Source organism: Caenorhabditis elegans, chromosome IV (assembly GCF_000002985.6).
Source record: "Caenorhabditis elegans chromosome IV".
In the NCBI taxonomy this organism is placed as follows: domain Eukaryota; kingdom Metazoa; phylum Nematoda; class Chromadorea; order Rhabditida; family Rhabditidae; genus Caenorhabditis; species Caenorhabditis elegans.
The window spans coordinates 11,259,629-11,287,067 of record NC_003282.8 but is presented as its reverse complement, the minus strand read 5'-3'; the positions used below and the strand labels follow the sequence as shown (position 1 = coordinate 11,287,067).

The window sequence follows — 27,439 nt, the reverse complement described above, 5'->3', positions numbered from 1 at the left end:
AATTGATTTACGGAATAATAATAATAATTATTATTATTTATTATTTTACTTTTTGAAACAGTTTTAGGCTTAAGAGATTTTCCATTTCTACGTTTAGGACCTCAAGAAAAAACCATTAGAATTCTGGCAATTTTAAAATATTTTCATTGAATATACAACAACAACACATGAGACTAGTGCTCTGTTGTAAAGACGGACGGATTTATTTGAATGGGTCTTATCGTGATAAAAACTTTTGCTAGTATTTTTTATCTTTCTCTAACTATGTGTTTCAGATAATTGCGAAATTAGGATACTTAGCCGGTCGAGCGGATAATCTAGAAAAATCGGGAAGTATCTAAAGCTGAGCGGTAGATGTGCAAGCTTTCAGACAATTTCTGGGCTCTGTGATTCATTACAAAATATCAAAAATTATCAACCTTTTTTTTGGGAAGTTCTCCAAAGCCATCAGTTACATATATCACTTGGTTAATACTTTTTAGCTATCAAATCAGTTTTGAATTGGGTTTTAGTTGATGTCTCAAATACCATAAAATTATGGAAATATTTTAAAAACTACAGTATTCTCTCCTACAATTTAAGCTTTCTGTATGCACAAAATGCACAAATGGATGTCCTTACCTAAAAAAACTCAAAAAATTAACCTTAAAATTAAAATGAAACCAACTTAAGAATTGTTGAAAAGAAAGGGGAGAAGTATGATAAGAGAATATGCATAGACGCATATATTTACCTACAACCTCCACCTCCTCCTCTCTTTCCGTTTTGCTTGTATACACATGAAGAAATAGGGGAAAAAATATGAGAGTTGGAATGAAAAATTGAGTCATCCAAGTGAAAATGAGTCATTTCAAAACAGTAAAGATGAGAAAGAAGACGCCTACGGAGCAATACCAAAAAAAGAGAGTATCACTTATTCATAATCGTATTTTGAAAATGAAAATGAATAGTAATCCGCTTTTCTCATTTCTAAAGACTATGTTATTTCTCATTGAAGTCTACACTGTCGAAAACTGAATACCCGGAATACGTTATTACAATGATTTGTGGTAAAATAATTTAGAAAAAGACTCCCCACAAATGTTTAGTTTTTATTAAAAGAAGTAATATAATTCAAACTTCACCAAACAAATATTGGAACGTATAAAACTTGGTTCTTAAACTTCTTGTACCCAAATTGTTATGCATACTTTCAAAAGTATTCTACTATTTATTGTTCAATCTTTTCGTCATGTTTACAATTAAAACAAAAATGAAATACAAAATTTTATGAAGCGATAAAATAATTTATAATTTTTTTCTTTCTTTTTTTCTTCTTTTTTTCTAGAACTTAGAGAAGGGTAATATTTTAACTTCAAGAAACATTGTATAATTATTTTTATAAATTCCAAATTTCAAAAAAAAAACAGTACTACTAAACGATGTACAAATGTGTAGAAGAGTGATGGAAAGACGAAGAAAGAAGGAGAGGATGAGTCATGATCGGAACGAAAAAAGTATGAAAAGCAGGAAAAGGAACAGCTTTTTATGGTTGATAGTGCACGGGACAAGAAAAAAAGAGAGAGGTGTGAAGGACAGTATTCCGTTTTTTTTTTCGGTGGAATGGTAATCATGGGAACCTAGTCAAAGGGAGGATCGATGAGCTAACCAAATTTCGCAATATTTCGAAAAAATATGTCAGTGCTTCTAAGTAGTTGATATAAATTTCTGAATTAATCGTTTTTACTGATATAGACCAAAGTTTCTAAAATAAGACAGGTTCAGCCGAGTACCTCCCGAAACACATAAAATACTCAAGTGCAACCAAGAAAAGTAGCAAATGATAAGGTTTCAGGCAGTTGGATGTAGATTTCATGTCTACGCCTATTTAGGCACTCGTTTGAGGATTAACACAGTGTAAAGTTTTGCATTTTGAATTTTTTCGTTTCAATTAATCTCACGCGCATTTTGAAAATACTAGGCATTTTTAGGCAACTTCCAACACAAAGATTGCCCAAATTTCATCAAACTTTGACAATTTTAACTCAAAATCTCTCACATAAGTTTTGCCCAGCTTTTGCCCAAGTCTTGCCTTATTGGCGGCAATGTATTTATATAGATAGTAAGCTCAACAGGTGGAATTATTTATAGTTTATTCAAATTCCTTTTAGGTTATAAATATTTCAATGAAAAAAATGCCAATGGTTTCATGAAAATTAGAAAACACAACACCTAGAATGAAAAAAGGTAAAATGTATCAAAATAATTTTGATCTAACAAAATATCTAAGTTCAAATTGTTATGCATCAGGAATGCAAAACAATATTTTTAAAATGACTCAAAAAAGTAAATATTTGGGTCGTTTATTTCAAAATATTCAGAATGTGTTTAAAAACGATTTTTAAATATTGTGTCACATTCCGATTTTCAAATACAACAAATTTCGGATTTTTTCCAGGAAACAGTAAGAATTCGATAAAAACAAGGAAGTAGTAATTAAGAGACGCTAGAAGAAATTGAATCAAATAAACAAATATTCAAATGATGATATGAATCTACATAGTTGGTACCTGTCACTTAACGTCTGATATCAAACAAAATGGAACACTTTGCAATACAAAAACTGGAGATGACTCAAAAAGAGAAAACTTTTCATTTGGACAAGGGGTGTCCCACACATTGATATTTCAGTCTGATAACAAAAATTCTCTGCATCTCTTCTACTCTCTCACTCTCTCTGGATCTCTCACTTGTTCCATTATCAGCACGTACCTCCCCGGACAGAGAGCAAATAACCCATCCATCCTGTATACAGTTTTCATCTCTCTATCTTTGGATGCTCTCTGATCTCCACACTCTCTAACTTCCTTTCTTTCACACCGCCCTGAAGGTAGAGACGGCTGGCAACAATCACCAATAAGCAAATATAAATGGAAATAGTGTATAGAGATGAGAGACACAGAGATCATGAAATCAGGGATCTGGTTAAGTTGACACGTGGTAAATACCAAAACAGTTGATATAGTTGACAATTCATGTCAGATGATGATGTACTAAAAGTGACTAAAAAGTTCATTCGGCTCCAAAATAAATAACGCAGGAAGCTTTACTAGTACTGAATGATAGAGTAGAATGTCTACAAGGTTACTGTATTCACTTTGAAAAAAAAGAAGTTTTTTTTGGTTTTTCTGATGTCTGATTTGAATAAATTCTCCTCTACAAAATTATTTAATTCAGATACAAGTGGAACAATTAAAAAAAATGGAATTGCGGATAACTGTGTTAATCTCGGCATTTAGAGGCAACTTCCTGCAACACTTTGGCAACTTCCTGCCAACAACCTGGCAACTTATTTAGTGCCACTAAAATAAGTTGCCACGAAGTTGGCAGGAAGTTGCCCAGGTGTTGTCAGTAAAAATTCTTTTTTCGTATTTTTTCAACTGATTATGGCTATTTTTGTATTTAGGGGATCAATAAAATGAATTTAGCATACATACGATTCAACCAGAACAAGGTAAAATTAGAAAAAAAAACGTTACTTTTTGTATTAGTCCAATCGGCTGGATATCAACTTGCACTGTCATGTTTCCCTTTTTCTGCCCTACTAGATCCCGAACCTTCTCCTTGTGACTGTCAGCCCAATTCCTTAACCTCTAAGCTATGCCCGCGCGCAAGATAAAGTAGAATAGAGTTGTTCAAATATGAAATCCAATGGAAACTTGTAAAAAAATGTTGAAGAAAATAGTTTCAAGGAGGTAAACACAGATAAGTAGCTCTGAAATGCCCAACATGTAATTCTAGAACATGGTGATGTAAAGGACTATTGTAAGCAAGTTGATGTAACTGTTCTCAAAGAATAAACAATTTCGCATAGCTCGTTCTATCAAGTCGGGTTTTCTTAACAACATGTTTTACAACATTAATTCAGAAGCCGCGACGACATGAAGTTATCCTACTTCGTTTTTCGTGTAGTATGCGTTCTTATTCCCACTTTGCTTTCATTTTATGATAATCTACTAATTTTTCTATCACTGTTAGTTTTTTAAAATTCGAAATTCGATAGTTCCACCGCAAAGTTTGAATAAATTCAATTTTGAAGTTCGGCTGTAAAGCACCGATGCTCCGAAATTACGCCAGTGCGTCTTGTTTACCGTAAATGTTGCCAAAAAGTTTGGCAGGCTGTTGGCAAGCTGATGCCGAAGTTTGGCAGACTGTTGGCAGACTGTTGCCAAAGCCATGCATGCTACATGCTGGCAGGATGTTGCCAAAATTTGGCAGGAAGTTGGCAAAATATGGCAGGAAGTTGGAAACAAGCAAAACTTGGCAGGAAGTTGCCATAATTTGGCAGGAAGTTGCCTCCAAATGCCGAGAAAGTCTTTATCAGTAGAACAATTTTAATTAATTTGAATATAATTATTTTTAACAAAAATTTTTAACATTTTTATCTGCTTTCAAAGCTTTTTGAATAAAATTTGACATAAAATGCGATGCTAAAGCAATTAGGTTGTGAAAAGCTCGAAACCTGAATATTTTTAGATGATTCGGATGGGGTCCAACCCTGGCAATCAATCGGTTCACAATGAATCCAGCGCAGCAACAGGAACTTTTTTCTTATTTGCTTTTGTGGCTGGTGACAACCCTAAATAAGGTAAGTTTTTGCTCGCTTTTTGTTCCACTGAAAAATGATCGGCCTTTTCAAATGTTCAATTTTTCTTTTTTTTTTCTTTTATTTCTGTCTATCGTTCGGTGACTTGTTTTGTGCTTAGCACAGTCTTAACACCTGGTCCTCCTTCATTTCTGTCGCTCTCCATTCATAAAATTGTTGTTTGACGATCGCATTTGCATGAATAAAGGACACCACGTTTGTATGTATTTGTGTATTTGTATTTGTGTGTGCAGCCAGCAGAGAAACCGCCTCGCAAAAGGTATCAGAAATTGGTGAGATGCGAGTGAAAAAGAGATTCTTGATTATTTGTGTTCACACTCATTTGAATAGATATTGCATGTAGAGAGTGTAGAGAGGAATTTCCTTGGTTTAGTTTTGAAATAGTAAAAATGATACCGATTAATTTGGGAAAATTAACTAGCAAAAAAAATAATTATCAAATTAAACTTTTTTATTCGACGCAATAGTTTTTGCAAAACAAACTATTACCAAAAAAGCAATACCTAGGCGATTCAATTCGAAAACTATATAATATTTACACATCTAAAACCAGTTATACTCTTTTTCCAGAATTTAGACTAATCGGGACCAGAAACATCCGAATCATAACCTCCATGAGATGACGTAGTTATTTCTCCAGAATCCTCCCTTTTCAAGTTTCTTGAACTCATACTTCTGAAATAATTTGTAAATTTTTTTCTAACATTAAAATCAACAAACGTTTTCATTTCCTTCATGTCTTGTGAAATAGAACACGAACTCGAATGAAGACGTGCTCGCCGTTGAAGTTTCCCAGGTTGGAAGTTTGCCTAAGTATTTAAAGTTCGGATTGAAAGAAAAACACTTATTATTACATCATCATATTTACGAAGAGTATGATCTCTTTGAAGATTTGCCAGAAGTGGTGATCGAGTAGCGAGACGATCTTCAATTGACACTGGAGACAAATGACAATCGATCAGGGTTTTTCTAAAATGTTTTAGTTATAAATTAAATTGGACAAAAACTTCAAAAACTTACGTGATTTTTGGAACTTCAATCGAAGTATCTGGAAGTGATAAACTTGACGCTGCGAAATTCTGCGATAACTTCTGAAATCGACATTAATGTTTTGGCTTTATCAAATGATCCTACCTTATTTTTGAGAATCTGCACAACTTCATCGCTAGAATTTGAAATGTGATCAATTTTTGTCTCAATATCATATACACGACTCTGAAAGTACAACTTTTTTTTGAAATTTTCTATTAAAAAAAGATAAGTAATACCTTGAGAAGGAAATTTTCCTGCATTAGATCATGAACCCGTTGGCATGTCAATTCAGTTCTGGAATGAACTTTTGAATTTGTGAATTGTTTTAAAATATTTAAACGGAAAGAGCACTTACAAATCAGTTACACTCAAAGGTTCTTTGGTATTCAGTTTAAGTTTTCGTATCCTTGTTAATGTGTCAATACAATCTTCCTCAAAATCTTGTATCCGTTTCATTTCGTCTTCAGTTACACTTAATTCTGAATAAAACAGATAGTAAACTACGCACATTTAGTAAAAATTAAAGCTTACTGATAGAATGTTCAGATCGAAAACGTTTTGTGTCGGGCCTTCGGAGCTGAAAATTAGTATTTTTTCAATATCACATTTTAAAATTAGATAACTTTATATTTAAAAAAAAAACTCGTAAAACTAGAGCCAGTTCGCTGGGAGCCAAATAATGTATCAAAATTTAAACTTCCATTTTGAATTTTATGCCATTAAAAAAAAGTCTTACATTGTAGAGATAGTCTATGAAATGATAAACATGAGCAAAAATACTGAATGGTGGTGGAAGGAATGGACTGTCATGGTATCTGAAATTATTAAATTTACATAAAGACAAAAAAACAGAATAACTTACTCCATAAGTTGCTGATATCGCTGGAACAACCAAATTTCTTTCGATTTTTCGATTGAATCATTATAAATGTTACTGAATAATTTATTTAATTTTTTTGAGTCGCTATAATCACTTACTTGAAAATTGCAATGAGTAAATTGAGAAGCAGAATATTTGCAACAAGAAGGAAAATGACCATCAGAAGAGGTGGAATAAAATATCCAGGAAAACAACGAATTCCTTCATCTCCACATGTATCAATTTCTCCTGCGTACACTTCACCGTATAACATGAAATATGGTTTATAGAAGATATTTCTGACAAGTAACCAATGCCAATCCTTTACATTTGGTTCAGTTAATGCTTGTCGATTCACACCAAAAGCCATGAGTGGAACAAGAAGAAGTACACAAATGTAGCACATTGACCATACCATTTTTGCAGCCATTTGAATATAAGGACCAAGTAATGGATGGACAGACAGATACTCAAATATCTGTAATTTTTAGGTTCGAGACAACTGAATTGTTCCATTTTAGAAATGGGAAAATCTCCATGTATTAAGAAGTCTTTGGGTGTCTGGGTGTTTTTAATTTGCTACAAAACTATAAAATTCTGATCGTCTTAAGTTATCATTAGAGACTAATAAAAAAGTTTCAAAACTTGCGTAAAAACGGCGAACAATCTCTTTTTTATCAACAATTATTTGGACGAAAAATTTCATGGAAAATCTGTAATAATACCCAGTTTCCTCTAGAAATCTCCAGAAATTTTTATGAATGAGTTAATAAAACAGTACTTTAGTGGCTATATTTTTCAAAAAATATACAAAAAAAACTAGCGCGCACCCTTGTTTTAGTTCAACTCTCCCACACGGTCAACTTTTTTTACGACTTTTTCCCAAAAAAAAAAAGTTTTTTTGTTGGATTTTAAACATTTTGCTTTTTTCTACAACTATCGTTTTAATGGCTTTGGAAGTGAAACAGACTTTTTATAATTTAGTATATAAATGCACTTTGAAACAGTAAAAGCTGCAATTTTTTTAAACTCACGAATTTAATTGTTTTTGACAGTCTCCACTCCTCAATGTGGTTAAAATTCAATTATTTCTGTTAGGTTTTAAACAAAATTTGAAACGGTAGAAATTTAAAATATTAAATTTTTGTCCTAGCCAAATTTGACCATCTTCGAGATTTTGTTAAATTCGTATAGTTTGCAACTTTATCGGTTTTCAGCAAACTGTTGAAAATTTGAAAAATGAGCTAAAAGTTTGATAATGTTTCTCTTAAAATTCAAAAAAAATTAACAATGTGAAACAGTAAAAAAATCAGATCTCCATTCCGAAGCATAACAAATTACGATTTTTAAAAATTAATGAGTTCACTATTAGATATGACTACAAACATTAGCGATGGGAAACTAAATGCTTCATAGCCCCTCACTTTCAAAATATTTTTTTAAGTTAAAAGAGTAGAAAGAAAGTAGAAAACCTCACCTTCATATAAAAAAGAACGTTACTAAAACTGAGAAGTACTCTTCCCCAAGAATGCCTGTACATTGGAACCAAACGGAATCCATAACCAACAAGAAAGAATAACAACGCAGCTGATGTCCATATATTATACCATTTTGCATAGAATACTTTGACTTTTTCATTTATCCTTGAACCTTCTGATGTCATCAACTGAAAATTAGGTGACTATTTTTATAGTTTCAAATATTTTAACTCTCACCTTTCGAATATGCTCCACGGAAAGCGTCACAGTATAAATAAATGTAATCCATTCATATTTCGAAGGTTTTAATGAAGTTTCCAATAGCAAAATACATGTTTGTGTTGTCAGAAATATCAAAAAAGCAATGCACCATGACCAGAATTTTGTGATCGGTGATGAATAGAATGCTCGAAATCGTTCGAATTTATTCAATTGTGGTTCCCTTTTGAACATCATTGAAGATGCTGATCCATATACACTTGCAACTCCAGAATTCTTTCTCGATGAGATAATTGTAACTTTCTTTGTATAACTTCCTTTTTCTAGTAAAGTTTCTTTCTGTTCTTCAGGTCCTTTTGAGTATCGATATCTATTTGAAGTTGTACTTGTAATACTTTCACGGGGATACGGTAACTGTTCTGGAGTCTCTTCAGACAATAAACGAGCTGTTTTTGAATGTTTTGGTTTATAAGCCATAAAAAGGATTGCAGGTGGACAGATGAGAGCCGTTAAAACACGAACATTTGATCCCGACCTGACTTTAAGAGAGCCGTGCCATAGTTCAGCAAGTAGGATTTGACAACTGAAATTTTTTTAAATGAAATTTTAAAAAATGAGCGGCAATTCGTCATTCGTATAAAACTTCTAAGGCTTTTTATTTAAAATACACTCACAACTGTTTATTTCTAAAAGTTTCCCCACATTCTTTTTTAAAGGATTAAAGGGGGGATTTTATTACTTTTCATGATTTGCAATTTGAAATTAAAATTTCAAAACTTCCAAGAAAAATTGCAAAACACCAACTCGCCAAAACAATTTCGATGATTGACAAACCGGAAATATCGTTAACTGCAGATGACTCACCATGGATGTGCTAGAAACGTTTTTGTGTTGGCTAATACTGCCAATGACAAACAGTTATTATTTCCCCAATGTGGAAGTTCCATTCGTAAAAGTCTCAGCGTCCGATCATGATCTGCTCTGTAACATTGATCGAGCAGCTCAATAGCATCTTCTCGACATTTTCTGTAAAGAATCAATTACTGCAGAACATCTAAAACACTTACACAGCATTATCAAAAAGTCGTTTCGCTTCTTCCACATCAAGATATTCATCTTCGGCAATTTTCGCTGTTGCTTTGTACAATCTTCAATTCATCAAATTAATTTTTCAAAGTGAACAATCTTACCTGATAGCTAAGAGACACTTTGCCATAGCATCTTCTCCATGAACCCACATACATTCAGCCATTCCATGCCTACTTGTAAGTACCGCCCATATCAAAAGATCATTAAATGGATATGCAAAACTAAAGTCTTCTTCCTCATTATCATTAATCTGATCATCTGATTTCTTCTTGAACAGCTCTTTTTGTACTATTTTTCGTTTTCGATGGAAATAACTGCTCTGAAAGTGAACAACTCTATAAAAAAGTTCCCAATATAAATTTTCATACCTGATTAATCCTTTTGTATCTATCATATTTTCCTTTAAAACTTCTCGATGTATAATACAACTGGAATGCATTTCCCATCAATTTCTCGACTACTTGTCCAATCATTGGAATTGTTAAATAAGTGTGTGGATCCATTGAATCAAAGTTTTCCATCCAATTCCTTACAGAATGAGCACTATTTATATCATCCTGGAAATACGATTTGATAATCTTTGATTGATAAAATGTTTTTACCATGTTGTATAGGTTTTCAAGTCGGTTTATTGATAGAAAATTCTTCATGGAAACTCCATTTTCTAACAGACATTCGACAAAATCCACCTAAAAATAATTTAAATTTAAAAAATTTTGAAAGAAATTAGAAAGAAAACGCACTCGATCCCAGTACAATGCATCATTCATTGCTTTTTCCAGCACATCACTTGACCATTTTCTTCCGTTTGAGAATAGACAACTCTTTGCCAAATCGACTCGATTCCATGATAATGTCAGTGCTAACTATTCAGAAATTTAAGCATTTTAAGAGATTAATCGAAGTTCGAAAAAAGCGGAAAACAATACTTTTTCGATCAAGCTTTTTTATTAACATTTGGAAGTTCAGTGGATTATCATACAGATATGAAACTAGTTTTTTGAAAATGTTGCGACTAATAACAACATACTGAAACAGCAGATTTTATGTGCTTGAAAATAATCGTTTGTTTGTCAGAAATTCAAACGCATTTAAGCAAAAATTTTTACAGGCTTTTGGGAAGACATACCTGCTCATCAGGCGGCAAGTTCTGTTTCTGAAGGACAGTACTCAAAATAACAAAATCAACGTCTTCCTCCTCCTCCTGTCCATATCTAAAAATCCTCAGAAGATCGTCACGAATAACGCATTCTGTGATTTTTCTGAACATTTCTTCTTGATCCGTTTCCGGAAATACCATTTTTATTAAATTTCGAAGTTTTTCTCCGACTTCCGCTGCGAACGTTCTGAAACAATAAGGTTCATGGTTTCAGGTGAACTGGGTTAAATTACCCATCAGAGTTGATATATCTGGCAGCAAATGAAATTATATCTGCAGCTCTTCCACTACCATCACAGACAATAGCAGGAATATCAGGTTTCCTAGAAAATCATAATCGACTTTTGATCTGAAAAATGAAAACCCAAACTTACATAGTAACATAATCATGAATTGCATTAATTGAACTGATTCCTCCTTCTAATAATGTACACACAACTGGAACTTTTCGACCATTACAACCAAACGTCGCAATGTGGTTTTCCAGATTTTGACGAAGATGGAGATCTGCTCCGAACCGTCCAACAGTTCCATTGTCTGCTAACAGAAAGTATGAGTGCCGATCATTCAAAATTCCAACATTTGCATTTACAGACAACGAGTGAACATCATAATAGACATGCTCATTTTGTCTTATCTGAAAATTTTTGCAGCAAATAAAGATTTTAATCTCTAAAATGTCTAAATCTTACAAGCCTCTCTTTTCTCTTGATAACTCCCCACGGAGCAATTCCAATCGTTACAATTTGTGATCTCATCCTGGCTGAAATTCCAGCTTCATCTAACGCTTTTGCCACGTGCCGAACGACTCCACTGTCAAGCCCACTTGTAATAATCCATGCTCCCGTTGTTTGAGCAGCTTTGAGCATTCCTTTTCGAAAAAGTCGACCAAGACGCTCTTCTAGTCTATCAAATTTTCGAATTTCAATAGATGGTCATTCAATCATTCAAAAATAAAATTAATTTGTGAAACATTTTGCAGTTAATAATAACACAATGAAACAGCAGATTTTTGTTGAAATGAGAGTTAGTTTCTGATTGCTCAAATTTGGATTTTATAAAAACTTAAATTTAAAAAAATTCTACTGTTTCAATGTGTTGTTAATAGTTGCAACAAAGTTTCAAATTCAGTTCCATATCTTTATGATAATCCTCACTGTTTTGAAATCGTATAATATCTATTTAGAGCTAAAAAATTTATCAAAAAAGACTACCATCGAAATTTATTCTCGAAAAAACTTTTTGAATAAATGCGGACTAGTCCTGGCAATCTGAACAACATTTTCTGCCAAGAAACCCACTCAAAATTGCTCATTCCTCCATGAACTGTAATAACAAGTCTTGGGGCTTCCAATCCCCAAACTTTTTCCATCAAATACATGACATCCAATGGTTCAGAATCATATGATAATCTCACATATTGTGCTTTATGTGCATGTGCTCCACCTTGAAACACAATAGTTCCAAATGCATCAGTAGTTGATGTCTGTGTATTATTGGCAATCGTCCAAGTTTGTTGTTCTTTTTCTAATAAATGTACTGGAAGTGTGCTGAAGAAAGTAGACGCTGGTGTATGAGCTGACAGTGGTCTTCCACATCCACATCTTTCTGGATCCTTTGGTAAAGCTGCGAATCGAATACATTCTCGTTTCTCAAATGTGTTCTCAATCCATGGAGGTGATAGTTTTTCAGTTAATTCAATTGCAAACAAATTTGGATTATCGAGAAATTTATGTGTTGATTTACGAGAAAGATGGTCCGATCTAGAAAATACTGTTTTAAAATATTCATACTTACCTAATTCTGAGAACTTACCGGAACGATGAGATACTGTGAACGGTGTTGGCATTGCACATGGAATTTCTCGGAGCATTTAACAATCGGAGGAATGAAGATGTACGATGTCTGAAAATTTAAAATTCACCGTTTCAAAAAGTATTCTTGACATCAACATTCAGCCGTCAATGCCAAGAAGTCTTAATTTCAGAAAAGTTAGAAAGAATCCGGTTCTAAAATCGACATATACTTTTTAGACGTTTACAATGACAATCCGCTATACCGTATGCACTGAAATGAAAAGTGAATGTGACGTAACAAAAAATTACCTAAAAATCAGATATCAAAAAATAAAAATAAAAATTTGTACGGTTGATCCAATTGATCTTCTTACTTTTGGCGGACGGCACTTCAACCTAGGACTTTCATATAAGAAAAGTGTGTGCCCAAAATGTATGACTAGCATCATAAAAAAGGAGAAAACAATGCTCATTATTTTTTAAAGACCACGTTATTTTAAGTCATCATTCTCGGGTAAAAAATTTCCAGCTAGTGTACCCGCGTGTTTCTCTATTTTCTCTACTTTTTATCAAATTAAAAACAATTAAACTAACATAAGCATACATGTAAGATTAACATGTTTTCTAATTATGAGAAAACGTTGAATATGAAAATAAAATTTCAAAGAGCTCGTGCCGGACACACATAATTTTACATTTAAACTCATACTGTATACCGTATATTCTCTATTAGAGAGGCATGCCGCACTAATTTCCGGACTCTCCGGGACTTGCGCATTTTTAGAGACTGCCGTTCTACTGGAGACTGCCGCACTAATTTTCGATAACTACTTTTCACTTTGAGTTTGCTATTTTCGATAGTAGTAACCTCAAAAGTCCCTAATAAAACATCATATTTTATGTGAAAATTTATCAAAATTGTGTATTTTTGCCTCCCAAAGACACTAAAATTCAATGTTTCAATGAAAATTTATAAGAAATATTGAAGAATGAACAAGAATACCATTGAAGTAACTGAATATTTGAAGTGGCTTTCCCAACCAAAAAAGGGGTGCCGCACTAATAGAGACTGCCGCTCTAATTTTCGAAGGACCAGTTGGGGTGCCGCTCTAATAGATACGCCGTTCTATTAGATACGCCGCTCTAATAGATAATATACGGTATTTATTTGGAAATCACAAATAATTCTCAAGATCATTAAATTTAAAATCCAAACCTTTCTTCCTCTTCTTCTTCTTCTTCATTATCACTTATCGTCTCTTCACTGATTCCATTCGTTTTCGTTTCGTTTATCATTTTATTCATCCGTTCGTCTAATTCTCATCCACTGCAATGCCTTTCTGCAATTTTTAAAGATTTAAATAAGGACACATTTTTGTAAAACAGTTTAAAACTATGTTTCAAAAAGTAATGCATTAGAGAAAAGACAAAACTAAATATTTCAAAAATGGTTGAGTTGACTTTTCCGTAAATCAAAAAGACCAAGTAGAGGTTAATCTAAACAGAAACATTGAAATTTGAAAAAAGTGTTTCATGTAAATTTCTATGCGGGCGTAAAGGTAACGGAGTGATGGATTACAAATTGAAAATCAAAATTTTTAACCTGGTGAATCGGAATGACTATAACTTTTTTCATAGTTTTAAGTTTTTTCTACCAACAGAGAAAGGGAACAAAATCAAATTATCAATGATAAAAACAAAAAAAAAGTTGAAATTGAGACGAAGAGAGTGAAAGAATGAAATTGTAAGTGGGTATTGTTGTTCGAATAAATCAAAATCAAATGCTACATTATCATCGGAAAAGATTGATTTAATCAATGATAATGAATACGGAGAACACTGATATGGATCAATGCACATCCATCTGACGAATTATAAATAATTGAAAGTTCAATTTTTCATTTGATCAAAGAGATTCTGAACTGATATCACGATTAAGAATGACGTCAGAAAAAAAGAATTCTCGACACATCGGGTGGTCATTTCCTAGTTTAACTTATAGCAAATTTTATTGAAACCGAAAATTGAGAAGCCACTTACGCCAAAAATAATTGCCTGCCTACAAAACAGATTATTTTATTCAACTATTTCAAGTTTTAAGTTTTTTCTGTCTTCGAAATATAAATTTGAAAGTTCTTGCTCGAGTTTCAGTTTTCGAATTTTGTCCTGAAGATAATCTCCAAATATTTCTGACTTGTAATTACAATATAAATTTAAAAAAAACAACAAACAGGCAGGCACGGATAAATAATATCGAGTTTGACAGTAATTTTCAAGTCAATTTTTGAAATAAGTACTGTAAAGTTAGAATTCGTGCTCGACAAGTTTCAACAAAATAAACTCACAATTGTCAGACAAAAAAGATTTAGTATATCTAGATTGAATTAGTCAACCACGAGTATTGGGCGCTTAAAAAAGAAAGGAACACAGAAAAACAAAAAGAAGTAGAGTTGAAAAATGTGTTTTCGAACAAAACAAAATAGAATGGGGCTGTTTTTTTGTTCTGTTTATTTGTTCATTACTCATTTAGATAATTAAACACATTGAAGGCTCTGAAAGAAAAACTCGAAAACTGGAACTGTGGAACTAGACTGCTGGCCAAGAGTATGCACAAACGGTTTTTTCGTGAATTTTAGGATGTGTTTAATTAACTATAACTCAAAAACTAAATATTGTTTTTGAAAAAAGACAACATAATGACCAACATTTTGTTAGTTGACGGTTTTCAAAAATAATATTTAGCTTTTGAGTTATGGTTAATTAAACACATCCTAAAATTCACTAAAAAACCGTTTGTGCATCCTTTATGACCAGCACTGTACACGTATGGCTGGATGGGAGCGAATATTGACCAGACTTCTGTGTACAAGTGCTTTGATATTCAGATCGAAAAAAACCGATATGATAAGTAATAACGCAGTTAGAGCTTTCGTGTCCGGCAGTCTCGTCTTCAGGCGTCGGTGCCTGCTTTGAGCAAGAACCCAGATTGTTTGCAATGAAGTTTGCAACTTCTCTATTTTTAAATCCAATTATGATTGCTTTGGATGACTCATCCACTCGTTTTACATGTTCACTGACCCAAATCTGTTTTTAAACGTTTTTGAGCAACAATTACTGTTTGCTTGTAACTACAGTAATCGCAGATTGTTTTTCTTTAAGTATACCGACTTCCAGAATTCTAGACCACAAACTACGAAAATCCACTAAAAAAACGGGATGGCGTCATCTCCGAAAGGCATTTTTCCTCTATTCTCCAACTTTTCTGTCGATTTTGTCGCTCTCTATTATTCCAACTCAAACACAAACTTTGTGAGAATAGTGTGTAACTTATGGAGACCCAGACAAAACAGTAACAGATCATTGTCTCCGTCTCTCAATCTCTCGATCAACTCGTGTTTGTGGCACATACTCACTCTAAATACCATTACAATTCACGGTGATCACTTTCCCAGTTTTCAATCCTTTGTTTTTTCCCAAGAAAATTGGAATTTGGGTTGTTTGAGTTCTACCTTAAAAAGTGATTTAAAACGAGATTTCCAATAAACACTATTTTCCAATTTGGGGCAGGACTCCTGAGATGGAGTGCTGTGATTTTATTTTCAAAAGCTCTGGAAAGTGTGTTATTTTACTAGCAGCTTGAAAGCACATTTGGAAAAAATAAACAGCGGTGAGTTTCAGCTACGTACCATTTTCCCAAAGTCATTAGGCAACCGAAAACTGGTATTGCAGTCTCTAATAGTCGTGCACCACTGATCGATTGAAAATTAATCTTACCGGCAATACTAATTTTTCTATTAATCTGCCTGAGGTATGGCTGAATATAAGAATCTTCAAATTTTATAACGATCAAATTTTTTAATTCAACAAAATTATGGACCATCCCGTAATAAATATAACATCTTATCAATTGTAAAAAAAATTTAATTCTAAAATTTTTTGAAATTAGCTTTCTACCGCCTATTGTAATGAATTGCTCAAACATTACGTTGAAAATGCACTTAAAAGCCAAAATTATCTGGATAAACCTAAAGACTGACTAATATAATTCAAAATTTCCTGCATTTTTTGTAAATTTTGTAAATTTTGATATGATAGATACTCATTTCTATGTTAAATTCCATGAAAAAGTAATAGTTTGAACTTCCGTAGATTTCAACTACAATGAATTTGAAACGTTACGCAATTGAAGCATGTATTGACTCCTATTTTCTGAACACAGATTTTATGAACTTTCTTTCGAAAACTAGTTTCAGGACGGTAACATCTAAATATATTTACCTTCGCTTGTCAAGAGTGTTCTCTGATATTTGTGTTATCGTTTCTTTTTGAGTACGTGTAGAGCTATGTGTACTATTGAACTTTTGAAAGTTGTCTAGAAAAAGAGAGCTACAGAACTACCCGTGGAATTCAAAGTGACTATTAAAAAAAGTTTTGTACTGATTTTTTAAAGCTAGTCACCAATGTAAGAGCTTAGTAACAATAGCTCAATAGACTGACACTGATATGCTTTCAGTGAATTAATTTATTTTCTTATTTCTCAAATCAGACATTTTTCCCGATTCATGAACTTCCAAAAAATGCATCTCCCCACAAAAACTTGTTACAATTATATCCTTAGTTGAAATCAGCCATATACGCAAGTTATCTTCAAAAAATGAGTTGCACAGTCATCAACTTTTTTGGTGTTGTTCTAAAACTAAAAAATAGATGAATTGAACTAGTGCATGGAAATTTTTGGTCACTTTGACCTTTTTTTAAATCTTTTTTAGGTTAAATACATAGGTGGATGTGCTTTTTAAAATGTTTCCATTTTTTCGATAACTTTATTTTTTCAATCAGTCGTTGTGTTCGTTGAAATTAAATTCACATAGTGTTTCTTGTAACAAAAAATGATATCTTAAACCATGGAACGTAAACTATAATCTACCTTTGCAATCAAAAAATCACTTTTTATTGAAAAATTGTACAAAAGCTTTTTGACAAACAATAGTGCCGTCTGGCTCAATCTTTTAACAAACTATTTTACAATTTACTTTCCTCCGATCTATTTTCCTATTTTTTTCTTCATTAAAGACTCTCAGACTCTGAGTACTGTATAAAAAAAGCTCCTTCCGTTTGCCCTGTCTTCTTTTCTTTTCATTCCTCAAAGAATTCGACTTTCTGATTGCTCAAAAGTTCACACAAAGACCATAACATTTTTGCGTTTCTGTCTCTTTTCTCTTTTTTGAAGGTATCTTTTTGACGGAGCAACGACGAGCCAGGAGCTCTCTCTGCTCATTGACTTAGCAAAAATGACTCACCCTTTCCATATCACTGGCTGATTTACTACACAGTTTACAGAAGTCTTCTGAAATTGAAAAAGTTGTATTTCAAATGTTGGATTACAAATTTCAGATTTTAATTTACAGTCTTTTAGTTTTTTCAATAGTATCAGACATCAACACTGTTCTACTCCATGTAAAAGTATAAGTACCCAATGTTGAACCATTTATAATTGCTCTGAAAAAGATTGACACAGATGTAGGTGTAATTAAATCCAGAATGATTCAAATGGTTTTTTTTTAAATTTACACCGTGCTTTCTACCGTACAGCATGAAATGCGTGCCAATCAAAATATTTTTTGATTACTTTTTAAAATACCCTTTGTGAATTGCCCTTCAACACGACAAAGATAAATGACCTTCTGAATGTGCATATGTTTTGCTGTTAAATTTTTCATATCTACGATCCTCTAATACTAGATAATTCAACCGTTACTCTCAAAAATCATGTCCCTGTTCTCTGCTTATCCTGTCAAGGCAAATCCTTTTAATATTCCAAATCGTTGTGGTTTTGACACCTCTCCGAACAAAAATTGCGTCAAAATCGGTCAGTATGTCCTCTCTTCATCTCTCAGTGTCCCCTACCCTACAACAAAACAGTACCCGTTTTCAGGTGAGTAGTCTATCCGATTGGAGTCTCTGTTTCATGACGTAAATTGATCATTTATTCACGCATTGTTCGAAAGTTAATATGCAATCATACACTAATCGAATTTGTGCAGTTTGTGGAGATACACCGGCTAAGGTAAATTGATTAAAAGTTAAGAATTTGATGAAAAATAATTGTATGTAGTTGTATTTATACCCCAGTTTTTTAAAAATTCTAAGAAATTTAATTTAATTTTATTACATTTGTTAGTCGTGAAATACAGAGTATAACCGACATGGTATTTTAAAAATTGTCATATGTAGATCATTTTTCTTCAAGGGTAATTTTTGCTTTTGTTGTCCTACCAGAAAATGTTTTTATTGATAAAAGCAGAAATGCTCCGATCAAGAATATTTGAATTTTAATGCCAGATTAAAAAAAAACAAAAAACAATTTTAAATATAAAAAGCCTAAAACTTTTCAGATTCATTATGGCGTTCTAGCTTGTTTTGGATGTAAAGGTTTTTTCCGGAGAGCAGTAAAAGACGGACGAAACAAATATGTTTGTAGATTTGAGAAAAATTGTGAAGTTACCAAATGTACGTTTCATTTATCCTGGATCTTTTAATTAAACTTTTGAATATTTTAGTTGAAAGAAATGCCTGCCGATACTGCCGTTTCAGAAAATGCCTTCTTGTCGGAATGAACCCAGATTGTAAGTTCGCAAACTTTATTTAAATTTGAACAGTTCAAGATAATTTTTGTTTCAGATGTTCGACCAGATCGAGAAAAAAGTAAAAAAGGAAAAACAGTGTTATCAAAAAAGAAAAGTGTGTCTCGAAGTTTGTCATATCGACTAGCAGATCCTTCTGATTGGACATCATTTTTATCTCCATCATCACGAAAACAACTTTCTGAAATTGGAAAACTCGCCGAAACATGTTCAACTTCAACTAATTTTGATGGAATAGGAAATTTTTCACTGAAAAGTTTAATAGCTGATCGTTCATTGGCACGGAAAACTGGAGATTCTGAAGCCATGGATTGTTCAAATTCACCCAGACAGTTGAATGAACAATTTTTGGGAATAGAGAGAATTGTGCAATGTGTCGATTACATTGATCGATTTTTGGTCATGTTGGAAGAAGAACACTGTAGAAAGTTTAGTGTTGAAGATAAGGTAATCTTTTGGAGAATATCAGAACATTCGCCTATAGACCATTGCAAAAATGGTCTAGCTTAAGAATTTGAGCTGCTAATCACAAAAAACTTTTTTCCAGAGCGCATTGATAAGTGATACAATGATTCATTTGCTGCTCTTCGAGTCCACTTCAAGATTTGTTGCAAAAGGAGCACCTGGGCTGGAAGATCTGAAATTGTCACTTGCACAACTTCCAATGTAAGAATAATTATTACTCTCATCTATGTAATAATGTTATTTTCAAGATGTACAACTCATTTAACTCAGAAAATTGCGGATGTTTTCGAAACTTACCTGAGAAAGCCTCCATCAATAATTGAATATTCAGTATTGAAAGCATATATTGTATTGTCAGCTGGCAAGTTTTGATACTGAATATTATTTTACATTAAATCCATTTTCAGAGAGTACAGTGTTGTCAAACTCATTGAATGAAAGCCTTTCGTTGGCTCGAGAGAATTTATCAGAACTTTTGTTCAAAGTTATCAAACACAGTAGAAACAAGACTTCAATATCAGCAGCAAACAGTTTATCAACTATTCTTCATTTTGTTTATGAATCCCGGGTGAGTTATGGATCTATACAAATATTTTGCTAAAACTAACATTAAATCTGTGGACAAAACCCGAAATCTTGAATTCATAGTTTACAGTTCCAATTTCACAATTTAAGCTTATATCTTCTTTTGTATTTTGGGTGTTTCAAACGGAGTGTAGCGAATTAAAACCAAATCATGGTAGCTTTAGAACATTAGAGAGTTCATAAAGCTATTATTTGAAATAATGTGTATTTTATGAGAACAAGATTTCAGAATCTGGCATCTCGAATTCGACAATCTCAGCAACCATTTTTTGTCCGGGATTCTGATCCCAAGATCCCATTCCACAAAATTCTCACCGACATAATAAATCCAGAAGTATCAGATCTTCTGCTGACAACTGCTAACTGTCGTAAATTATCAACTCAAATGGGATCATCACTTTCATCAGTTCCACCAGTTCCTCCACCATCTGATACAGTTCCTTTATTCCATTTCTCACCTCCATCATTGTCTCCTTGTCAAATCAGTGCACCTCCACCGCCACAACAACAGTACACAGATTATTCTCAAATGCCGTCTACCTCTTCTTATCCAGCAAATTCAAGTCCTTTCCAATCTCCATACCGCCCGAATTCACTCTCATCATTTCCGAAAATTCCTCTTGAAATGACAAAATCAATTGAAGAATTTCTTCGTCCAAATGGAATGACAACTGATGAAATGAACAAACCATTGGAAAAAAATTGGGCAGATGGATTCAGATTGACTCCAGTTTTTAATAAAGATATTGTCTCTCAATTTTTCCCCGAACTTTCTAATATTAATCAACATCACCCTTTTTAATTTTTATTAATAAAAAATGTTTTATTTCAATCCAAATACAAAATCTGCTAAAATATTCTACATACATATTAACTAGATACAAGAAGTAAATAAACACAGGATTGTGGCCAGGTTAAACCCTTTCTCTCTCTCTCTTGCCATCTACCAAAAGTTCATAAATTCAAGTTTATTTGTTGTCTTGCGGAAATCGCATTGTCCTTGCTTTCCTTTTTTGTAGGTTACAACGTCCACTGTCCGACCTTCCGCGCCTAATTGTGGCTTCTTCCTTTTAATGAGGAAGTAATGTTTTTAACTGAATATTGCTTTACACTCTTCCACCTTATTGCAAAAAAGTGTAGGAGTAACACATTCATAAAGAATGAAGAAAAGATGAGTATAAAAAGAAAAGAAATACAAGAGAAAAGGTACCATTTCGACATGGAGAAGATTCTTGTAACCATCTCAACTGGAGCTGCATCCATTGCAGTTTTGGCTGTTCTTTTCACTGTTCCATCTCTCTACAATACCATCAACGAAGTTCATGATCAAGTAAGTTATTCATACAGTTTCACTTCATCACATTAATTAATTTCAGGTTCTTGATGGAGTTTCCGTTTTCCGTGTTGAAACCGATTCTGCTTGGACCGAGATGATGGACATTCAGGTTACTGTCACTCCACCAACTAAGCCACGTGTCAATCCATTCAACTCTGTCTTCCGTCAAAAGCGTCAAACTTTCTCTGGACTTCCAGCTTGGTGCCAGTGTGAGCCAACTAAGCCAACTTGCCCACCAGGACCACCAGGACCACCAGGCCAGCCAGGAGCACCAGGAGTCCCAGGAGCTCCAGGACCAAGAGGGGGCGACAGCACTGTTACCTATGCTCCAATCAACTGCCCACAAGTTTCATTCGATTGCATTAAGTGCCCAGCAGGACCAGCCGGACCAGCTGGATCATCCGGACCAGCAGGACCAGCAGGACCATCTGGACAACCAGGAACTCCAGGACAACGTGGAAACGATGGATTCCCAGGAGCTCCAGGAGCACCAGGAGACAATGGTCAACCAGGATTCCCAGGACAAGATGGAGCTCCAGGACAACCAGGAGCCGATGGACAACGTGGAGCTGGAACTCCAGGAGCACCAGGAGCTCCAGGAAATGCTGGACCAGCTGGACCATCTGGACAAGATGGATTCCCAGGACAAGATGGAGCACCAGGATCAGCTGGACCAGCCGGACAAGACGGATTCCCAGGAAACAATGGATCCGATGGACAACCAGGAGCTCCAGGAGGACCAGGACTTCCAGGAAACGATGCCGCTTATTGTGCCTGCCCACCAAGATCCGCTGTTTTCCTTTCCCGTCATTAAAATGGTTTTTCTCAATTCTTGTCATATTTCTTTTAAACGTACAAAATAAACAATTTCCATTTTACTTGCCTAAGCTCTATCGAATTGTAGCAAAGTGGAAAAATGAATGGAAAACTGGAAGTGTCAATAATGAATTTCCGAATACTGCTATAATGCAAAAAAAATTGTAGGCATACTGCTTCTTGGTTGCTAATTGATATATTTTTTGTATAACACATGAAAAAGGTTTACACTAAATAAAAATGCTAAACTCTGCGATACGTCACAACTTTATATCAAATTCCTTCAACTTAACACAAAAATTCATAAAAACTTTGTCAAAATGGTATGAAGTACTCGGTAAGCGTCTGCGCCTACCGAGTAGGAAAAACCTGATTGTAAGCAGGTGTGAGAAACTGGAGCTTGAAGTTTGTCAAGAAATTGCAAAATGCATCTCAATAGCCGCAGTTTCTTGAAAAGCTAGAGAGCATAACGGTTTGGAAGAAGTTGCAAGAGTGTGCTATTAAAATGGGCCGTTTTGCCGAGAACATGAATATTTTTAAACTTTGATAGTTTGTTTAAATTGTTTATTTTGTACGTTTAAAAGAAATATGACAAGAATTGAGAAAAACCATTTTAATGACGGGAAAGGAAAACAGCGGATCTTGGTGGGCAGGCACAATAAGCGGCATCGTTTCCTGGAAGTCCTGGTCCTCCTGGAGCTCCTGGTTGTCCATCGGATCCATTGTTTCCTGGGAATCCGTCTTGTCCGGCTGGTCCAGCTGATCCTGGTGCTCCATCTTGTCCTGGGAATCCATCTTGTCCAGATGGTCCAGCTGGTCCAGCATTTCCTGGAGCTCCTGGTGCTCCTGGAGTTCCAGCTCCACGTTGTCCATCGGCTCCTGGTTGTCCTGGAGCTCCATCTTGTCCTGGGAATCCTGGTTGACCATTGTCTCCTGGTGCTCCTGGAGCTCCTGGGAATCCATCGTTTCCACGTTGTCCTGGAGTTCCTGGTTGTCCAGATGGTCCTGCTGGTCCTGCTGGTCCGGATGATCCAGCTGGTCCGGCTGGTCCTGCTGGGCACTTAATGCAATCGAATGAAACTTGTGGGCAGTTGATTGGAGCATAGGTAACAGTGCTGTCGCCCCCTCTTGGTCCTGGAGCTCCTGGGACTCCTGGTGCTCCTGGCTGGCCTGGTGGTCCTGGTGGTCCTGGTGGGCAAGTTGGCTTAGTTGGCTCACACTGGCACCAAGCTGGAAGTCCAGAGAAAGTTTGACGCTTTTGACGGAAGACAGAGTTGAATGGATTGACACGTGGCTTAGTTGGTGGAGTGACAGTAACCTGAATGTCCATCATCTCGGTCCAAGCAGAATCGGTTTCAACACGGAAAACGGAAACTCCATCAAGAACCTGAAATTAATTAATGTGATGAAGTGAAACTGTATGAATAACTTACTTGATCATGAACTTCGTTGATGGTATTGTAGAGAGATGGAACAGTGAAAAGAACAGCCAAAACTGCAATGGATGCAGCTCCAGTTGAGATGGTTACAAGAATCTTCTCCATGTCGAAATGGTACCTTTTCTCTTGTATTTCTTTTCTTTTTATACTCATCTTTTCTTCATTCTTTATGAATGTGTTACTCCTACACTTTTTTGCAATAAGGTGGAAGAGTGTAAAGCAATATTCAGTTAAAAACATTACTTCCTCATTAAAAGGAAGAAGCCACAATTAGGCGAGGGTGAAGCGCAGAGAAAGTTATTTTTCAGGAAGTATTGTCCTTGTTGTAACGTATAATCATTCGTAAACAGTTTCCGTTGTAAAGGGTCTTATTGATTTCGACAAATTCAACACCCATGTGGCATTGTTATCTGAGATTTCAGTAACAAATCAATTCAAATCCTTTATATCCGCAGAATCAAATAAGTTTATAATTTCTGGATCTTCTACATCTCTTTCAGTGTGGAGCCCAATAATTACTATGGGATTGCTCATCCAATTGGCTTTTTCTTTTTGGTCTTTCCTGATAAGTTCCATTCATCTTTGCATAACTAACCAATTGATCCATTTTGTACTCATCATGAATTGGAGTCAAAAGACTTTCAATTTTTTCTGCAGCCTTGTTGAGAATCTCCTCACATCTAAACTTGTGAGTATTAAAGAAATTATTATAATTTAGACAAACTTTGTCTTGTCATTGTGTCTTGCAATAAGAAGAACGTGAAGGGGCTCCTCCAAGTGTTCATTTCTCTTCCTCACTCTTTCATCCATTGCCTTGTTTCTGACAGATCCGGCTCCACGAATAAGAAGAGTAACATCATATTGATTTTCAATCATTCTTGCAGACATTCCTGATGGACCAAGAATGCGACCAATGTAGTTGCATTTTCTGAAAGAAATCAGCATATATTTTTATTTCTGTAATTCGATGAGACTTCTATTCAAAGTAGCTCATCCGGTCAAGATAATGCGTTTCTTCCTAAGCAACCACAACCAACAGAAAACTTGTTAAAGAACTAACACTTTCTTCCCGTCAATGGAAACCGGTGGCTCCGGAATATAAACTTTTGTCTGAAGCACATGCTGAGTATCATTAATTTTCTCACGAGACCAATCTCCAAGATCTTGATCCGGAGATCGCATTCTTCCATTTCTAATTGGTGTCATGAATGAATTATGATAAAACGATGTGGACAACGCATGGTTTGGAAGAGATGGACGAGATGGGAATGGAGATGCAGAGTAGCCAGAATTTGCGGAATGCGGCTGAAAATACATATGTTCCAACCGAATTCTATAAGGAGTATTAGTATACCGAGTAAAAATCATTCTTATTATAATCTGAACCATATCCATTATCTATAAACCCTTGACCGTGACGATACAATTCATCGAAAACTTTCGAAATCTCTTTTGACAACAACATTCTTGCATTTTTACAATCAATTGGTGTCTCCGATAATTGTCTCATCTCATTGATCAGCTCGTTCAGATAACTGAAATATTATAAGTTCGACTCTGAAACTTAAACTTTCTTATTAACTTACAGGCTTGCGGAAGTCGAGAGCATCGTAGGATAGAACTTTTTCAAAAGTGAATAATAACGAAGAATGAGGAAATAATGAAAATATTGACTTGGACTAGAATGAGAAGGGGAGATTAGAATAAAGAAGATCACGTGAAACGTCCAAATATGAAACACTTTTATATATTTTCCAAAGTATGAGAAGATTTAAGATTAGTTATCACAAAAGAGAGATTAAAGAAGATAAACTGAAAATAATTCAAAAAGCGAATAGAGAAATTCCTAAAATCTTGGTTTCAAGAATGTTATAGGAACCGAAAAATGTTTTAATTTATTACGCTCTCTTGGATATTAAAAATTAGAAGCAAGCCTGCTTCTTGTGATACCTGCAAAGTGAGTTCTAATTATTCAAAGTTTTGCTATTAATAAAAAAATTTGAAGCGATACTGCACATGCGAGCAGATTCATTTCATGCTTGTTGTCTAAACCTTCCACGTAGACAAAAATTTATCCGCCCGCCTGGTTTTTCGACCTAAAACATTAAAGTTGTTGTAGCAGAGTTGTAGAGTTGTAGCAGAAAATAATTTGCATGGCGAGAACAAGCATTTTGGAACAAGCAAGAAGATAAACATAATCATTTTGATAAACCAAAAAAAAATTAATGTTGCTATTATTTTTGAAATCGTGAACTGCTGATTAGAAAAATGAAAACAATAGACCAGGGGGGGGGGGTGAATTTACGTGAGTTCAAAAAACAGTTTGACTTTCCTCATTCCCAGCTTTGCTCTCATCAAAGTTCATAAACGGATCAATACCAGCAAAGGATGGCAAAATACTTTGGCGCCACAGATGCATTCAATGCAATTGTTCAAAAAGTCGACGAAACACTTATTCAAGCAGAATCCCATCTTCGTAATCTTCATGAAGATACAGTGGGAGCAAAGCCGTCTGATAGTTTGCCGGACCGCACTATCGTTCCGTCCCCGTGAGTTGTATTTGCTTTTTTTCTCAGTAATATTTAAAATAATGAGCATTGAACGAATAATAACTTTTGCTCTATTGCACTCTGCTGTACGTCAAGCGTAAGCTATTGGACGTTTTGCTATGAAAATGTTGATTCTAACTTAGTGTCTAAACCTTTTCATATAGATCTTCTCAATCGGAACGTTCATGCTCCCCGGAGCCTCGTATTGTTGCTCCTCAATTGTCTGCATACTCTGGATCATCCGCTGCGTCTTCTTCTTCCGTGAATCATATTGATGTGAAGAGCAAGTCGTATTTGGCATTGGATAAGAAGAAAGCACTGATCATGACTTCGCTCAAGTCAAAGAGAGTTATGAACGATAGTGATGTGACAAAAGTTCAGAAATTGTAGGTTTTTCTGAAATTATTCTGTTAGATCAATTTTATTTTTCAGGATCGATGACTTGTTCGGAAAACAAACTTCTTCGTCCTCATCTTCCATGTCCATCCTTCAGTTGTAGCAAATAGAGATCCTATGAACTGAATAAATAGATTCATTTTCCCGTGGTTTTTTTTTAATTAGTGAAAATCATCTTAGAAGTCACATTGACGAAATTCAACTGAAAATGTTTTAAAGAAAACAAAAAACTTCTATCTTACAAGTAGATCTTGTCTTTTTCGAATGAAGAATCAAAGTCATTCGCGAGAAAATAAGACGTTTGGAGATTTTGGAATATTTGAAGCCTGCTGAGAGATTGCAGAGAGTCAGAAAGGATAATCGCCAGTTGTCGCTAACATAATAAATAGTTAATTAGCTTCTTCAAAGTTTCGTATTTATAAAACATCATTTGTCTTTTTTGATAAAGCTAAAAAGTGTAGACATCATTTAAACCTTATGATAAAACAAAAAGACAACGCCTGACCGACAAAACGCTTAAAATCCATAAAATTGAAATTAAGTCAATATTGAAAATGTTATCTATGCAATGGATCATATGCCATTTCAGATTATTGATTTATATAATCTAATTTAACACTTTAAATGTGTAGTTTCCAGAGCCAATAGTTTTATCATCAGACATCGAAAAGTGTGTACTCTTCTCTTTCTTTTTTTTTTTTCGTATTCTTTCATTTCTGCTGGCCGCAGCTCACTTTCTATCGAATACCTCTTTTCGACTCATTATCAAAAATGATCACCGACAAAAATTTGTTTAGTCGTCTTCTGATTAAAAAGAATCCAATACGTATGCACTCTCCCTCATTCTCATTTTCTCTTATCACTTCGCTCTTTTTCACTCAATTTTTCATGTTTCAACTGTCATCTATGGCTTACTTTTTTTTGACTTTAAT

The 27,439-nt window shown here is 34.4% G+C and overlaps 6 protein-coding genes and 6 non-coding genes across 13 annotated transcripts; 5 read left to right on the top strand and 7 right to left on the bottom strand.

The window, feature by feature from the left end:
- Positions 1 to 664: 664 nt before the first annotated feature.
- Positions 665 to 811, bottom strand: F54D1.17. Its single transcript, NR_056630.1, has one exon. It is a non-coding gene; the product is annotated as an Unclassified non-coding RNA F54D1.17 (non-coding RNA).
- Positions 812 to 5,075: 4,264 nt separating this feature from the next.
- Positions 5,076 to 13,617, bottom strand: gtl-2 (LSDAT_euk domain-containing protein). Its single transcript, NM_069717.7, has 26 exons — positions 13,494 to 13,617; positions 12,297 to 12,386; positions 11,783 to 12,244; positions 11,174 to 11,387; positions 10,856 to 11,118; positions 10,715 to 10,804; positions 10,452 to 10,668; positions 10,066 to 10,188; positions 9,925 to 10,011; positions 9,691 to 9,879; positions 9,424 to 9,641; positions 9,301 to 9,381; positions 9,098 to 9,259; positions 8,252 to 8,816; positions 8,014 to 8,202; positions 6,656 to 7,014; positions 6,540 to 6,611; positions 6,414 to 6,492; positions 6,209 to 6,254; positions 6,033 to 6,156; positions 5,914 to 5,971; positions 5,780 to 5,860; positions 5,666 to 5,736; positions 5,500 to 5,614; positions 5,366 to 5,454; positions 5,076 to 5,320 (listed from the first exon to the last, which is right to left on the bottom strand). Exons 1-26 carry the CDS (start codon positions 13,571 to 13,573, stop codon positions 5,224 to 5,226), a joined length of 4,221 nt encoding a protein of 1,406 aa, NP_502118.4. The 5' UTR covers positions 13,574 to 13,617; the 3' UTR covers positions 5,076 to 5,223.
- Positions 10,252 to 10,272, bottom strand: 21ur-15560. Its single transcript, NR_056629.1, has one exon.
- On the bottom strand, positions 10,294 to 10,314 carry 21ur-10898. The gene has a single exon (NR_056628.1).
- On the bottom strand, positions 11,420 to 11,440 carry 21ur-11320. Its single transcript, NR_056627.1, has one exon.
- Positions 11,613 to 11,633, top strand: 21ur-12986. The gene has a single exon (NR_056626.1).
- Positions 13,278 to 13,298, top strand: 21ur-12489. Its single transcript, NR_056625.1, has one exon.
- A 2,098-nt stretch (positions 13,618 to 15,715) lies between the features above and the next one.
- On the top strand, positions 15,716 to 20,803 carry nhr-7 (Nuclear hormone receptor family member nhr-7). 2 transcript variants are annotated; one of them, NR_138498.1, is made up of 9 exons: positions 15,716 to 15,944; positions 18,213 to 18,344; positions 18,673 to 18,787; positions 18,838 to 18,903; positions 18,959 to 19,368; positions 19,469 to 19,587; positions 19,635 to 19,747; positions 19,794 to 19,954; positions 20,201 to 20,773. NR_138498.1 is itself a non-coding variant. In NM_069716.8 (8 exons), exons 1-8 carry the CDS (start codon positions 18,291 to 18,293, stop codon positions 20,771 to 20,773), a joined length of 1,611 nt encoding a protein of 536 aa, NP_502117.2. In that variant the 5' UTR covers positions 18,213 to 18,290; the 3' UTR covers positions 20,774 to 20,803. The 2 variants fall into 2 exon arrangements, 1 of the variants encoding a protein (NP_502117.2); NM_069716.8 differs by lacking the exon at positions 15,716 to 15,944 and having other exon boundaries at positions 20,201 to 20,803.
- A 74-nt stretch (positions 20,804 to 20,877) lies between these two features.
- col-127 (Nematode cuticle collagen N-terminal domain-containing protein) lies at positions 20,878 to 22,160 on the top strand. Its single transcript, NM_069715.3, has 2 exons — positions 20,878 to 21,301; positions 21,348 to 22,160. Exons 1-2 carry the CDS (start codon positions 21,191 to 21,193, stop codon positions 22,119 to 22,121), a joined length of 885 nt encoding a protein of 294 aa, NP_502116.2. The 5' UTR covers positions 20,878 to 21,190; the 3' UTR covers positions 22,122 to 22,160.
- Positions 22,161 to 22,670: 510 nt separating this feature from the next.
- Positions 22,671 to 23,667, bottom strand: col-126 (Nematode cuticle collagen N-terminal domain-containing protein; the record flags this gene model as incomplete). The annotated part of the gene is made up of 2 exons (NM_069714.2): positions 22,671 to 23,510; positions 23,557 to 23,667. 2 exons carry the CDS (start codon positions 23,665 to 23,667, stop codon positions 22,737 to 22,739), a joined length of 885 nt encoding a protein of 294 aa, NP_502115.1. The 3' UTR covers positions 22,671 to 22,736.
- A 325-nt stretch (positions 23,668 to 23,992) lies between these two features.
- F54D1.1 (KHDC4/BBP-like KH-domain type I domain-containing protein) lies at positions 23,993 to 25,198 on the bottom strand. The gene is made up of 5 exons (NM_069713.3): positions 25,149 to 25,198; positions 24,917 to 25,097; positions 24,623 to 24,867; positions 24,287 to 24,490; positions 23,993 to 24,242 (listed from the first exon to the last, which is right to left on the bottom strand). Exons 1-5 carry the CDS (start codon positions 25,169 to 25,171, stop codon positions 24,059 to 24,061), a joined length of 837 nt encoding a protein of 278 aa, NP_502114.1. The 5' UTR covers positions 25,172 to 25,198; the 3' UTR covers positions 23,993 to 24,058.
- Positions 25,199 to 25,882: 684 nt separating this feature from the next.
- C05C12.5 (Phosphoprotein) lies at positions 25,883 to 26,656 on the top strand. Its single transcript, NM_069712.9, has 3 exons — positions 25,883 to 26,111; positions 26,276 to 26,497; positions 26,544 to 26,656. The coding sequence occupies exons 1-3, from the start codon at positions 25,951 to 25,953 to the stop codon at positions 26,608 to 26,610; spliced, it is 450 nt and encodes a 149-aa protein (NP_502113.1). The 5' UTR covers positions 25,883 to 25,950; the 3' UTR covers positions 26,611 to 26,656.
- The last annotated feature ends 783 nt before the right edge of the window (positions 26,657 to 27,439 follow it).